The sequence below is a fragment of the Poecilia reticulata genome, linkage group LG9 (genome assembly GCF_000633615.1).
Source record: "Poecilia reticulata strain Guanapo linkage group LG9, Guppy_female_1.0+MT, whole genome shotgun sequence".
Lineage (NCBI taxonomy): Eukaryota > Metazoa > Chordata > Actinopteri > Cyprinodontiformes > Poeciliidae > Poecilia > Poecilia reticulata.
Genome location: NC_024339.1, coordinates 27,465,965 through 27,481,093, shown reverse-complemented (window position 1 = coordinate 27,481,093; position 15,129 = coordinate 27,465,965). Strand labels below are relative to the sequence as shown.

At 37.7% G+C, this 15,129-nt stretch overlaps 2 protein-coding genes across 12 annotated transcripts in view; both read left to right on the top strand.

Moving 5' to 3' along the window:
- sorbs3 (sorbin and SH3 domain containing 3) overlaps window positions 1-7,979 on the top strand; it is a 32,511-nt gene extending 24,532 nt beyond the window's left edge. For 6 of the 11 annotated variants that reach the window (XM_017306908.1, XM_017306909.1, XM_017306911.1 and 3 more), the window contains 9 exons: window positions 972-1,042; window positions 1,612-1,673; window positions 1,795-1,841; window positions 2,031-2,145; window positions 2,763-2,888; window positions 4,231-4,746; window positions 4,874-4,959; window positions 5,048-5,154; window positions 6,670-7,979. In XM_017306908.1, the coding sequence (XP_017162397.1) occupies window positions 972-1,042; window positions 1,612-1,673; window positions 1,795-1,841; window positions 2,031-2,145; window positions 2,763-2,888; window positions 4,231-4,746; window positions 4,874-4,959; window positions 5,048-5,154; window positions 6,670-6,731 (1,192 nt within the window). In that variant the 3' untranslated portion in view covers window positions 6,732-7,979. The other 5 variants (XR_001776949.1, XM_017306916.1, XM_017306913.1 and 2 more) reach the window with 5 other exon arrangements.
- A 711-nt stretch (window positions 7,980-8,690) lies between these two features.
- pdlim2 (PDZ and LIM domain 2 (mystique)) overlaps window positions 8,691-15,129 on the top strand; it is a 41,194-nt gene continuing 34,755 nt past the window's right edge. The window contains exon 1 of the mRNA XM_008419048.2: window positions 8,691-8,997. The gene's annotated coding sequence lies outside the window, so the exon portion shown is untranslated. The remainder of the gene's footprint in view (window positions 8,998-15,129) is intronic.

The window sequence follows — 15,129 nt, the reverse complement described above, 5'->3', positions numbered from 1 at the left end:
CTTTTTAAGTGTTAGTAGGATGTTTTTTCCTTATTCAGGAAATTACAGCCAGCTGCAGACAGATGAGCTGCAGGAAAATATTTGGCTGAATTCAAATAATTCTGACTCAATGTCTGACAGTTCTCAGTGTCAGAATTTTAAAAGCTTATTTAAATTATTGGTAATTTCTATGACAATCCTTTAGTAAAAATACTACATCTTATGCCATCAAAGCACTTATATAATAAAGAATTAAAAGAAAAATGTATATAATTAACTAAATGTATTTATTTCAAATGAAACAAAACAGCTATTCTTACTGGTTCTAAGATAGTTTTGTTATCTTCAACATTTACTTACTGTTGTTTTGATCTTGACACAAACACTTAAGCAGAAACATAGAACAGATGCCCACTAAGTTGTCTTGTTTTTTTGTGGCGTAAGACTCAAACAAAAACAAGAAATAGGCAAAATCATAATGCATGGGGTATTTATACACTTAAATAACAGTCTAATAAAAGGGTTTGATAGATCGACTTAGTGCTGTTTGGTTTTGAAGAAATTATATTAGTGATTATTTCAAACGATTGTTCATTGTAAATTTGGAAAAACAATGCACTACATTTCTTGTTCACAATGCTGTGAACCTTTAATTTACAAAACAACGACTTTGTGTGTGTTGATACCAGAAATACTTTCAAAAAACCAAATTTATGTTCTTTGAAATTGAGAGAAAAGGGTTGTAATCTTCTTTCAGCCAGCTGACCATCAGTGTGAAGCAACATGTGCGGAAAGGGCAACAAGAGTTTCTATGAAGTCTTGTTGGAAGGAACAGTGTTGCAGAAAATTATTGTGGTTTTTATACCGTAACTCTTATAAAGCTTATTGATATTAATTGCCCCATTCATGGAGAATAATCATGTTTCTGCATTTTTTTGTTACTCTTTGTTAAGATTTATCAATAAAGACTCAGACTTTCTTCTCTTTTCCAGCAACCTGTTAGCATCTAAGCAACCTATTCAGCGCTCTGGTGGCTTACCATCAACTTCTGCTCCTGCACATGGTAAAAAATAAAATAAAATAAAAACATGTATTTAAACCTATTTTTCCTCAGAGACATACATGAGAATAGAGGTGGATTTCAAGAACAATAACGCATTGTTAACAAGTTGTCGGGCTTTTCCTCACTTGTGAATGACTGGCCTTTTATTGAGATATTTAGAAACCAGACCATTCATCCAGTAAATTTGATGAAAGCTTGAAGTAATCTAATATATCCTGATGGTCTCATGGTTCTACTTTGTTGCTCATGTTCTGTTCGTGCCATCGCTTTCATGAGAAGACGATAGTGAGGTTGTGGAAAGTCTTAGCAGTTTTTTTTCCCTCTTAGAAACAGCTGTTAATGGGTGGGGAGGAAGCTCACAAAAATAGGAAGTGAAACTCAGAAGACCTGATTAAAGATTAGCATTATCAAGGATTTTTTTTTTCCTGGGAAGTTCAAGTACCCTTTTGAACTTTAGCCTTTGTTAAGGCTGCAGTGGCGTTTTAACAGCAGAGCATTTAAAAATAAGCAAACCAAACAAACCAGCACACACATCCTCTGATACCTTTATGCTTGTTTGTGTTTCCCAGTAGGACGTCTCTCTGCTGCAAATGAAAGTATGGAGCCTTCATCAAAAAAAGAGGAGAAAAAGGTGTGTTTTATTATTCTCTATTGAGCTAAAAAGCTAAAAGAGTTGTCAAAGCCAGTGCAAAATTTTAAATGCTAACATGGTAAATGCAAGTCTTTTAACGGATTTCTTTTTGCATTGGTAGATGAAAGCTGCAAGAGTCAAGTTTGATTTCCAGGCTCAGTCATCCAGGTAAAATATGTACCTAGATAAATCAAAGAAAACTTCTCCTTTCAATGTGATCACTTAAACTTTACATGTAAACTTAGGGGTCAAATTTGCAGTCTAAATTACTTTCACAATACCAATTTGTAATACTTGTTCAACCTTTTGTGTTGCATTTCATAAAATCACCTTCTTCTTGTGTTGTGCTGTGTTCAGGGAGCTCATGCTGCAGAAAGGCGACATTGTTTACATCCACAGGCAGGTAGACGCCAACTGGTTTGAAGGGGAGCATCATGGGAGAGCTGGCATTTTCCCAACTTCTTATGTGGAGGTGAATTTCTGCCGACTGTCTTGTATTTTTTCTGATAAACTCAAAGGGTGTTGCACATGTATTTTATGTGATTTACCAATAAAAAGTAGTGCGTAATTGTGAAGTGAAGGAAGTTTCCATGTGTCAGTGCTTTGTAGAGCAACCTTTTGCAACAGGTAAAATGCAGGTCCTTTAGATTATATCGCTATTTTTACACATGTTGACGCTGAAAGGTTTAGCCTTTCTTACTGGTAATGTAGAGGAAGCTTAATCTGACTGAAGGTGTGTTATTTTTCAAACTTTGCCACAAATTCTCATTTGGATTTAGGTCTGGACTTTGACTGGACCATAAGACCTTGGAATTTATGTAGCAGTATCTGAGTAAAGGGGCTGAACACATATGCAAATCTTTCAGATTACTATATTTATAACACAAAAATAAATAAAACTCTGCATATTATTCCCTCAAGTTTACAGATACACATTCTATTGTGTTGATCCATCACATTAAATACCAATAAAGCATGCTGAAGTTTAACAAAATGTGAAAAAACCCTTAAGGGACATATGTATACATTTGTAAAATAATTGTAATTGTAAATTTTATACATCCGTAATAACTCTTTCGTATATTTCAGGTTCTACCTCCCACAGAGAAGCCGACACCAATCAAGTCTCCTACTCTCCAGGTGTTGGAGTATGGAGAAGCTCTAGCTCTATATAATTTCAATGCTGACCTTCCTGTTGAGCTTTCCTTTCGCAAAGTGAGTGGTTCACCTTGACAATTTTCATTACTGTAGAAAAAGACGTCAAAACAAAAGACTTTAAAGTAGGAATAAGCAGACATAAAAACTATCATATAAGCAAAACTTATATGATAGTTTTGCTGTTCAATTATTTGGAATTCATAAATAAATTTAAAAAACACTTTTTTAAAGACTTTTGGACGAGTTTGTTAGCTTTGTATCCTAAAAAAAAAAGAATAACTAGCGAGTCTGGCTTTGCAATAAGATCCACCCATCAGCACTGCTCAGACCCATTATAAGGTCAGGTGTTTGTTTAATCCATGACAAGGGGGGATCATAACTACTTGTTGGGATTGTACTGGGTCAGTCTTTTTTTTGGCAGAGACCCAGAAGCAATTTGGACTCGAGCTAAATGACTCCCAGACAAGCTCCTTTTTCATGCTCACAAGATATTTCAGTATTCTTGTTAAAAAAAATCCCATCAAAACTTATCCAGAATAACAGAATAAGTTGTTGCCTTATATGGTAAACTGTACTCACAGAGGAGAAAAATACTGAGATGAAATTTGAGCATAAAGGCCTGTGAGAGTTACAGTCAAAATACTGAAGTAAATATTGGGTAGAATTGATGGGAAATGAAGTAAAGTAAGTAATAAAATTCTGTGTGTGATAGCAGATCAAACATTCTGCTGAAAATTCCATATAAAATATATACATATAATTGATCAGATATATAAAATACATGATCAAGTTATGAAGATTGAGTAATGCTTTATTTTTGTAGAAGCAATTTTTGCTGCCAATAAATTTGGGAAAGTTAATCGACAAATTGTGAAATAATTTTAAGTCAATTCTACAGTGAGGCAGATTGCTCACCAGGGAAAATACTTAACCCAGCTGCCAGTTCTCCAATGACAGAATGCCAATGTAAATTCAATCAAATCTCAGACCATGTTCAGAGAAACTGCATAATAAATAAATATATAAAACAAAACAAAAAACACAATAATAAGGAACTTTACATGCCTCTAAATATTAATAACACTTTTACTCACATTTTTAACTGCCTGTTTGTTTTTATTGTATTATTTTACCGTTTTTGGTATTATGTCAATTAATTTTAATAGATTTCTTTTATGTATTTTGTGATTTTACTAAATAAACTTGCCTTACTTTACTCAAACATTAAATCTCATTGCGAAACAATTTTAAAAAAGCAGCGTATCCTTGTTTCTTTGGACGGGTTTACAGTGGAGAACTCATTAAGCAGAAAACAACAGTTTTAAGTTCTGCACCTCCGAATAACCAAAACGTTAGATATGAAGTAACATTTCCTAATTTTGTTTCCCTTCCCTGGCAGGGCGAGGTGATCTGCATAACCAGGCAAGTTGACGATAAGTGGTTGGAGGGCAGGATCTCTGGAACGAACCGTAGCGGCATCTTCCCGGCCAATTACGTCCAGGTCAACAAGATGCCCCGCACCAAATACTCCACGGATGATTTCTCAGCGGGCCCCATGTCTCCTGGACCGCAGAGTCCGGGGCGTCCGCTCCACTCCCCGTCCCCGCGGTCACCACTGATTCCCTTCACGCCCCCTTCTTTCAGTCCCAAACTTGAGCACTCCCCTCTGAAACCGTCGTCACCTGTCCAGTACGGCGGCCCGGGCTCACAGTCACGCTCCCCCAACCAGACACTGTCACACCATCGACTTCCCCACGGCACCCCGAGTACGCCTTCTCCCACCAACCAGAACAGCAACCCGGTTGCAGCACACTCTACCTTTAGAGCAGTTTCACCTTCTTCTCAGTCTTCAGCGCCCGTGCACAGAGCAGCAGCTCCTTCAGTGAGCACTCCCAGATACACTGGTCCCTCACAGGTCTGCTCTCACCACCGCCCTCAAACATCACAGCATGCCCACACCTGTGTGTTTTCCTTGCTTGTGTCGATACAGCAATATTTATGATGTCACTTTAACTGATGTGAAAATTGTTTTCCCCCCCCAGGGTGCAATACCAAGCCTGTACGCTCCCTCGATTGCGCATGTCAACTCTGAGAGCAATCCTGGTTCAATAATGGGGCAACGTCAACCGTACGTCTGTTTTTTTTTAGCTTTGCTGCAGAACAGATGGGTTATGTGAAACCATTTGGATTAATTTTGTCTGTCTTTTGAACTGTAGGTATAAAGCTGTTTACAACTACAAACCCCAGAATGCAGACGAGCTGGAGCTCAGAGAAGGGGACATTGTGCAAGTGATGGAAAAATGTGATGATGGCTGGTTTGTAGGTAACGGACTTTCTGTTTTTACCATCATTAAATGAGGCGAGTTCTACTGTGAACTAACTAACCCATGAGAACCCAGGCACACTTGTCCTTGAAAATATGTAGGATATGATATTCATAGGTCAGACCAAATGAAGCACAAATATCAATTTTCTGGAGGAAAAAAAAAGATCTCAATTGCACCACCTAGTGTCCAAGTTCTATAATGCGACACATTTATTACATTGAGAGTGCCTCTTGGATTCTTTTGCTCAGTGTTTTAAAAGGCTAAATTCCAGAATAAAGATTGTGACAACTTTTCCTTGTTGTATATATTTTTATAAATTGTGCACTAAATAATCTAATCTTCAACAAGTTATTGAAAATTGCACTTTAAATTGTACCTATTTTACCCCTTGCTTAAAAAAGAAGACACAGTTGCTGACTAAGCAGCTGTCCATTTTATGTCATGACATCATGAGTTTACGCAGTGCTGCAGGAATCTAGAGATCATTTCCAGAGCACTGAAATTGCATGTTACATAACATGTCGCTGTGGATCCTCATCATTAGCAGTTCTTGAAATGTGTCATCTGGCTCTTTACCCAGGCCAGCCAGGGGGTTATTATTTGGTACTCTCCAAAACAGTTAACAGTCCCTTATGCCTGTAATAGTTTTTATTTCCTGGTTGACATGTTCACTTAGTGCAGAATGGATTAAGCACTAAAATATGGTCATTTTCTTCCTGTGTTGCTTAATGTTGATGAAGTTGCTATCTGATCAAAGGTTCTAATTTAGCACTGAATTCAAGGGCTGTTTAACGATCCCAGACTGCATTTGATCAGTTCTAGTTTATAATCTAGAATATGAATCAAACCTGAACCCGTTTATTCAACCCTGAACACAGCCCTTTGAAGCACAATGTAAGATTTGTGCATTCATTCATATGTGAAAATGCTAAAAAGAGAAATTTTATTACCAGAAAAGCCATCTTATATATTGTAGACATGATAAATTTAATCAGAAATACTCCAACTGATTAAAGATATAGAAACATAGTTAATGAATAGTCTGACCAAAAAAGGAGAGCAATTCTTTTTCTTGATTTAACATTTCTTGATAACATTTTTTCTCAAAAATATTTTTATTGAACTCAGATACATACCATCTAGCTGAACCAATACCTACAGAAAGTGGAGAGTTATCTTTACAAAGCGCAGAAGGGCAGGGATGTCCATGTTCATGCATCCTTATGGCAACATTATTTACTAGTCAGTTAGCACTTGTCTGCAGAATCACTGCTATATTTTCAATTACATTTCCCATATTTTTTTTTTACCAGTGTCAATTTGCAAGAAGTAACTTTAAAACAACACAAATTACAGAACATTAAACAAAAGTGAAGTGCTTTTATGTGAGAGCCCCCTCTCCTGGACATAACAAGACATTACATGTTTCTTTGTTACACATTTCTCATGCATCAACAATCCTTCTTTGTTTTCTGTGTTGTGACCTTGTGTATGCGCTGTACTGTCTGCAGGTACGTCAGAACGGACTCATACTTTTGGGACTTTTCCTGGGAATTACGTGACACCAGTCTGACTTCTTCACTCGCTGCTTGCCAATACTCAGTGGGACTGATGAGCATAGCTAATGAACATTTCCTTGTCCCATTTCCTGCTTATGTTTTGTGGAGTTTGCATGTGCACTCTGTTTTTCAGAAGAGAAGGGATGGACACCGTGTGGTTTCTCCCCTCACTGTCCTGCATGTGTGAGCACATACTGAATGCGAGCGTGTGTTGCACAGTGATTTCAGGAGCGTTTTTATACACTTTAGAGCAACACTGATGTGACTGATTCTTATGCACAAAACGAACATTTTAGTTTCCTTATTCCACAACTTTTTGCAGCTGCAGGACATTTGCATTCCTTCCCGCTGAACAGCACTATTCCCGCTGAGGTCCTTAAACAGCACACTGCTGCACTCAGCCTTTTGTCACCACAGTGCCTACACAAACCGCAAGTGGGATGTAAAAACAAAGATAGTGAGTTTTGTAGCGTTTTCCTGAGTTATTAATATTTCTTTCACATATTTCCCCCCAGATTTTCTTTCAGATGTCTGAAATAACTGCAGCAGTTTTCGAAGAAACATCACAAACGACTTTAGGACAGTAAGGGCTTTGACATACTGTCGTCTGTTTACTGCATGTGAATGAATCACACCAAGTCTATGGTGTAGTTCATGCACTAGTTTATTTGATTACAGAAAAGTGCTAGGCTGTTGTTTTCTGCCTGATAGTGAAAATTAAAGGGCTCCATCATATTCTCTGCTTTCAAATGAATTTTCATGTATGCTACAGCTGAGGCTGTGTTTAAGAGGTTGGATCAAGAATGCTCTGATGGTTAAATTATCCTTTGAAGTGCTAAATTTAATGCTGTATGTGATGTGCCAAAAGTAGCTGAGGACGACATGCGTCTGTTCAAATGTCCAGGAAACATTCCCAGCTCACTGTCTGCTATGTTTGCAACAGCTGCTTTTGTGATATTTTTCTTTGATGTTTTTACATTATTTGAAAGCAGTATTCAAGAAAATCATCTGTCTTTGGTTCAAGTGTAACTTGATAAGTTTATAAGACTTTATCTAAAAAAAAAAAAGTCTCGTCTTTAAGTGAAAGTTTCACTGTAAAAAATGATTTTCATTTACTAGCCACATGAGATGATTGTACAGATTGTAACAGTTTGTAAAACTGAAAGGATAATATATATTTGCTTAAAAAGAACAGTGTATTGCATATATATGGTACGCAATTTATACTAAAGTCAATTAAATATCACAGTGATAAAAAGCAACTGGTGTGTTCAGTTCATTTTGTAGTACGTTTCAGTAATATCGTTGATCGTTTGTTATAGACAAGAAGATCAATGAAAGTTCAAAGATGATTTCTTATTCTTTATTCTTGGCCAATAAAATTTTTTATTTAAATCAAAAATAAAACTGCATCACAAGTTTTATTTCGGGTTTGAGCAACACATTTACTTAGAAAAGCATACAAACAATTTAACAGATTAAATACTTTTTAAGGTGATGCTGTCGTTTCATGGAAATCATTCAGCTGTGGAATTTTTATTGGTTTTCTGGGTGATTCACTCTAAGATTACATAATATGGTTCATGTAGATTATAGGGACATTGTGCAATTTAAGGTCACGGGTAGGTTTGGCTGTGGAGTGATCACACAGCCCAACCATGAATCAACATTAAGGCACCTTTGATCAAGATGTCATCAGTGCTTTTATTTGCAGTGACCTTTAAATCATCAACATGGGAGTGTCTTGCTATTTCAACTCTTCTTATTTCACATTTTAAACTCAGATTTCTAATGTCCCTCATAGAGCTGCTCAAACTCATCAATTAACTTGTCTCCTGTTGCACGTCCCACTTTTCGTCAGTAGGAGGCGCGTGGACACAAAGCGCAGTTGGTTTTGGATCAATAGCTCAATCTGCCGTGTGCTCTGTGGTAAGACACGCCCCTTACTTTCAGCTTGTGTCAACCTTTTTTATTTTGGTAACAGCACATGGCATCGCGAGCTTATCCTGGTTATACCACAGAGCGCGCGCTCACAGCTGGCATTCTCGCGTGCCTTCTAAACCTTCCACAAGACTGGCTGAGAAGCAGCAGCGGCTTTCCGGTGTTTTAAAAACTGCGCTTATTCTCCTTTTTTTTAAAATAACTATTTTGGTGACAGTGTCTACCAGACTGCAGCATCTAACCGTGCTGACTCCTGGCTGAAGAAGGTTTTTTGTTGCTCAGAAATAACATTTCACAGGTGGAGGAGAAGACAGACTTAATTGCACCGCATTTAAATTGGTAAGTAGCTCCGCTATTCCCATCTACATATATTTTGTTTGACACAGCTCACTTGTGAGAGTTCACATTACAGCATACAGCTTTGTGTAACAAGTAGCGTGGGTTTAATTTAATGATAAGCAGGATACCTAGATTTATAGTCGGGGTGAAGCCTTCGGGGCTTATAAAAGTTAGAATTCACAACTGTGGCTTCACAATAAGTGAGACGATAAATTGTACTGAAGTAATAAATGACAAAAATTTACAAAATTATTTCTACATCCAATTTAAAACATTGAAGGTTAACAAAAGAGCTATACAATTTGGTTAAACAAACAATAGAATTAAAACAAAAAGTAAAAATAAGTACTCAAACCATTTATGATCTATAAACGAGTCAACAACAGTATTTGTTTTTTAAAAATAAAATAATTGATAAAGACTTTCTTTGATGGGTATATGAGGATAGTCTTTTGAAGTCGATCATTTTTAGTGGGTCTTCCTCTAACAAGCAAAACTTTTACATTGAAAAGTCTCATAGTCCTTGAAATTCCTCTAACAGCCTCGACATCCGATCTTGAACTCAAGAGGCTTTACCCAAAATGTTCACTCCTCCACTCACTTTTGTCACCATGCTCTTGATCTTGTGCTGACATATGGTAGCTCCCAACTCTGTCTTGTTCGACCATTTAGCATTGTGTTTAATCTGACATAATGCCTGGCTACCCATGAGCAAGTTTCATTGTGCTACTCGTAATAGCTCCTTAAGGTATTGTGCATACTCGGGTCAAAGGGCAGGTAAATCTGAACATTAAATTGACACTTTCATGTTGCACTAAGCATTGCATCGAAAGGAAAACGGCTGATTGAGCAAAGTGCTCTCAAATGTGTGTGTTGGTGTAGAGGCCGTGTAAATATGATGTGGCCAGATGTTTTAAAACTTTAAAAGTCCACAATTGAACTTGCAAATCAATGAGAAAAAAAAAAAGAGGTCGTCAGTGGTGAGATTTTAAGAAACTGACATGTGTTGATGCCTTTCCTGTTTCTGTTCAGAAGGTTTTTTTGCATTAGGTATTCAGTTTGATTTGTGATGGAACGGCACCAGGTGCAAGCCTCTGAAGCTCTGAGACACATTACATCAGTTCAGCAGCTGTTTCTGTTACCCTTCTAACCTTTAAAGTTGCCTGTTGAACGGTAATGATGTGCTTTCATGCTTCATTTTTGAAAAGTCAGCCTTTCAGTGCTGCATTTCTTCCCTATTTTTTTTTTTTCGTTAAATGTCTGGATAGGCATGCTCCTCTCCTGCTGCACTTCACAGAAGGTCTTTTGAAATAACTGGACCTGACTGCGAGCTCAGCAGATGGAAAACTACTTGAGGGGTTTCAGAGCACAGCCCCGAACAGTCATAGTAATTCAGCCTTGTTCTCAATACTCCTGTGATTGCAATTTGAATATGTTTTCCATTGTGTCTGGCAGTCTTTCATCTCCATTTTATACCTACCCTGCTCTTGCTCTTTGTGTTGCTGTTACTGACAGCTTGGTGCTGCGCTTGCTAGATGAAAACTGGTTAAAGTCATCCAAAACCAAAGGCAGTTGCACTATAATTTTGGGTAGAAAAAAACAGGCTTTTCAGGAAAACAAGTAGAAGTTGATGAAAAGATGTCTTTTTGTTTTTCAGTTGTGGTCCCCTAAAGCGAAGTAAATATTTGAAGACATTTTTAGATGAGCATTTTCTTGTGCTGTGTTTCGTAACACATATACAGCAAAAGGAAAGTCTGCATGTTTCTTGTCAGCAGGAAGTCTGTGTTTTAGTTTCAGCAGACGGGTTTTGATTCTTGCTTTCCTTTCAAGTTTTGTGCAAAGTTTCAGCCATATTTGGCACAAAAAAAAGAGAAAAACTAATGCTCAGCGAACATTGGCAATGAATCTGGAAACATAAAGTTGCAGCTGTATATTTTGAGGGTGCAGTGAAATGAACAAAGTTCTTCTTACAAAAAAGGCAACAGTGTATGTTGAGGATGTGGTGAGCTGCTCCAATTATGAAACAGTCGAGGCTGTTGTCTGATTTCCTTAGCAAGAACAGTGGTATCAAGATCTTCAAATGCGACACCAGTTTTGAAGGGAGTGAAAATCGCCTTTTTATCTTTATCAAGTACTGCTTCAAAGTCTCACTCCAGTCCACTGCTGCGGTGCTTCATGTAATGCTTTCATAGACCAGACTGCTAAAGATGAGCCTCCACCCTTGAAGTTTTCTCCCTCGAAAAGGGAGTAACCCACAAAAATTACAGGTATGTTTCAGCATATTATTAATGTGCTGACACATAAGCAATTAAACATGGCGACATTAAACACAATGGATAATGAACATACGCCCCTTTTTGACATCACAAGCCTTGTTGTTGTTTGATGTTTTTTCATCTCCTTGGGGACTGCAGCTATATCTGACCAAATGGGTGTGATTTGGTGAATATGCGGGAAGTTTTTTTTCACCTCTTCTCTGTCCAGGGAGAGGCTTTGCTGCTGCATTCCTCTCCTTTTTGTTCACAGGGTGTGAGTTCAGGTATAGTTGGTTGAACTGTTGGTGCGGTGCACAACACCCAAGTTGGAGTCAGCAAGAGATGTCATTTCTAAAGTGGTTTTGTGGAAAGTTCACACTTTGTGAAAGACAAACAGAGAGAGAGCCTCAACAAGTGTCTGTGATTCATGTTGAGAATATTTCCCCTGAAGCTACAGTGGTTCATCTAAGCGTTACTCCACAACAGAGCTCTAAGTTACATTGTCTCTTTTGTTCATCTGATGCTATTTTAGTTTTGGGGAGCCAGTTAAGTATATTTTCACCCAAACTTTAAAGGGATAGGGTCGAGATTATTTTTAAGTGAGGCTTGGGTAAAAGTACGTAGTCGATAACATCTTGGGAATCTTCATTTAGTATAAGTCCAAATTGTCTAGTCTGATATCTTTCTTTAAATTTTGCTTCCCTTTTATATTACAGTTATTATGCAAGATATCCGTTTACAAGCATCGTGACAATACTGTGACAAGCTAACTTTTATAAGATGCTAATGTTAGCATCTGATCCAGAGCTTGATGTTGACACTAATCTTTACCGTTAACAAAAATAAGATTTTTATTTTTATGCAAAATTTCTCATCTATCTACTAAAATGTACAATCTCTTTAACTTGATGTTGCATGACTGGTTAATATCTTACTTGCTGTGGATCCAGATTAGTTGGTCAATTAAATAATTTCCTAATCCCAGAGCGAAAGTAAGTAGAAGATGAAGTTATCAGCTAGCTAGTAGTTGGATCAAACCAGATTTCTACTGTCTTACAACAACAAACTTCATAAATGTCTCATTTATGTGAATGCTATTTTGAAAACCTCTCAACATTAGACATGTTTGCATTGTGCAGTTATTTACTCAAAGGTTGATGATTGCTTATGGATTAACTGAATGTGGGAGGTTTTGCACCACAAGTGATCCAGAGAACCGAACATGTAAACATGTTCCAGTCAGAAACTGTCTGACATAAAAGGTGAAAATGTAAATAATCACGAGCTTGCCAATTTAAACATAAAAACTCAATGGCACAAAAATAGTGCTTGCATAGACCACTAACGTATTTGATTCTGGATTTGTTATAAGTCTGCTATGGTCTCCTCCTCCCATGGGACCACGTTTGGCTCAGGCAAAAGGGACCAATGAATGTGGATTTAGACTAAATAAGGAAGAAAATTGAGTTCCTCACTGCAGGTAAGCTTTTAATTTCCCAAAACATTTGTAATAGAACCTATCTTCTAAAATCCTAACACGTCCCTTTAAGGACAGGGGAGGGAAAGTTTTAGTTAAGCAAAAGAAATGTTGGTCAGGTGGCCAGGAGTTTTATTGATCTAATTAACATTTTAGCAGAGTACAAAAGTTCCAGTTAAAGCGCATTTGGAAGCAACTTATTTTTCCAAATTTCATTCCCGTTTAAAAATTGGGTGCTAATTTAGCAAGTTGGCATTGTTAAATGCAATGATTTTAATTGTTTCCCGTGATGTTTACTATTATATTAATGGTCTGACTTTTTGCAATGATTCTCTGCTTAAGCTCATTCTTTCCAGCTTTAAACACAAATTTACCTGTAAACATAAGGAATGGTTGCCATGCTAAACAGAGTTACTGACTCATCAAAGGCTAGTCATTTTGCCTCACTCCAGTCAGCTACATGCACAGTTTCAGACTTGTGTGCACAGGCATCAATTATTCAGCTTGAATAACCCATAAGTACAGAGGTTAAATGTTGATGATTGCATGCTAGATATTATATGTCTGTATGGTAATGCTTGCATGCACCTTTTGTTACAAGAAAAAGATATCGTCAGAAAACGATGTACTTCAGTCAATGGAGATTTTCATTCAGTACATATTGCTTCACGTAATAAAGTCAGTTTATTTCTTACAAATTATTGCATTAAATGTGGGACACAAGTGTTTTTTTTTTTTTTGGGTACGCTGTCAAGGTTTTCTGCATATCATAGTGGAGAGTATTGAGTTGAATGCAATGCTGTCTTGTCATATCGTCTTTCCGTTTGTGCCTTTAGGGATAAGCTTTCAGACATGTGAAGTGCCAAAGAGTCTTTAACATATTGCGTATGAACATGACATGCTTGAACTTTTCCCAAAGAAGAAGAATGTCCCTGTGAAAATGAACGGACTGAAAAAAGACAAAGTAAAGCTACATTCATTTCTAATCTTACTAGTAAAAACTGTCGGATCCTATCGTGAAACTTAATATTTTCTACAGAATGAGAATCGGCTTTATTGGCCAGGATTGTGTGAATAAACAAGGAATCTGACTTCGGATTCTGTTGAAGCGAGATTGTACACATATGGAGACCACCTCAATGGCAAATGATGCATGGGGGTGGTAGTATCATGATTTTAGATGCTTTCCTGCAGCAAGACTTGATCAGCTCATCACCATTGAATCCACCATGAATCCTGCTGTGTGTCAGAGGGAGGAAGGTGGAGGGGAAATGTGAGGTAATTTGTACAAAGGTTAAAGCTGAAGCAAATCTGGATCCTGAAACATGACAATGATCCAACATGTACCAGTAAATCTACCATAGACTCACTTAAAACTTTGAAATGTAAACCTAGAACTTGGACTCATTGGTATTCTTTGTATGAAATAACATACTGTAGACTATTGGGGTGTAGGGTGTCCCAACTTATCCCTTTGCTAAAAATCATGTTTTGAGTAATACAATATTAAAGAATATGATCCAAAGTGTAAACTCATTTTAGTATGCTACGTCTCGTGTGTCAAATGTCACACACTAATTCATTGGCGAGCAGATTCTCAGTAAAGTCACAAATCCATCTGTCGTCAGAAGTGGTTTTCTACAGCTTATAGCGGTTTCTCATCAGGATGGTGTCCTGCTTTACAGCCGACGCAGAACCAGACAAAATTATCTAATTAATTAATGTTCCACATTAATTATGTGAATGAGTCGTTTACTACTTTTTGTGGCAACAAGAACAGAGCAAAACATTTTTTGTGTGCTGGCAACTGCTAGTCGGCGACTGTGGGAAAGGAAAGCTTTCTCAAACGGCTTTCACTTTGTAATCTCACATCATACATAACTTGACTACTGATTCTTACTGCTGCTGTATTTTTCTAGCCTCTTCTCCAGCCTCTGAGCCCAGCCACAGCTTGTCACCCTCTTTTATTTGTGTGATACCAGCAGTCAGGACACACAAAATTGGCAGGGTGCTGGGGTGGTTCTGGTCACTTTATAGGAACGGCTGCAGACACTCCTACAGCTAAAAGACTCCCCCCGAGGCTGGGAAAGTTTGGGGCGGCTGCTCCCTGTCATTAGCACTACTGTGCCTATTTTTGCAGGCCACAGTAATTAAGAGACCCTAATGATGGTGAGCCCAGTAACCCTGTTAATTGGCCCAGACTTTTAATGAGAAACTAGGTATGCACAGTTTGTCCTAAACACTTGTGGAATGTGCAGACAATGAAATGGGCGAGAGGGGAGGAGAGCGACTGCCGTCCTAGATCTACTCAAGCCTGCAATGTTTTTCTGATCTTCATATTTTATGTTTAAAGACTTCATGGCATGCTTTGGTTCACTATATTACTGTTTTGACAATAAA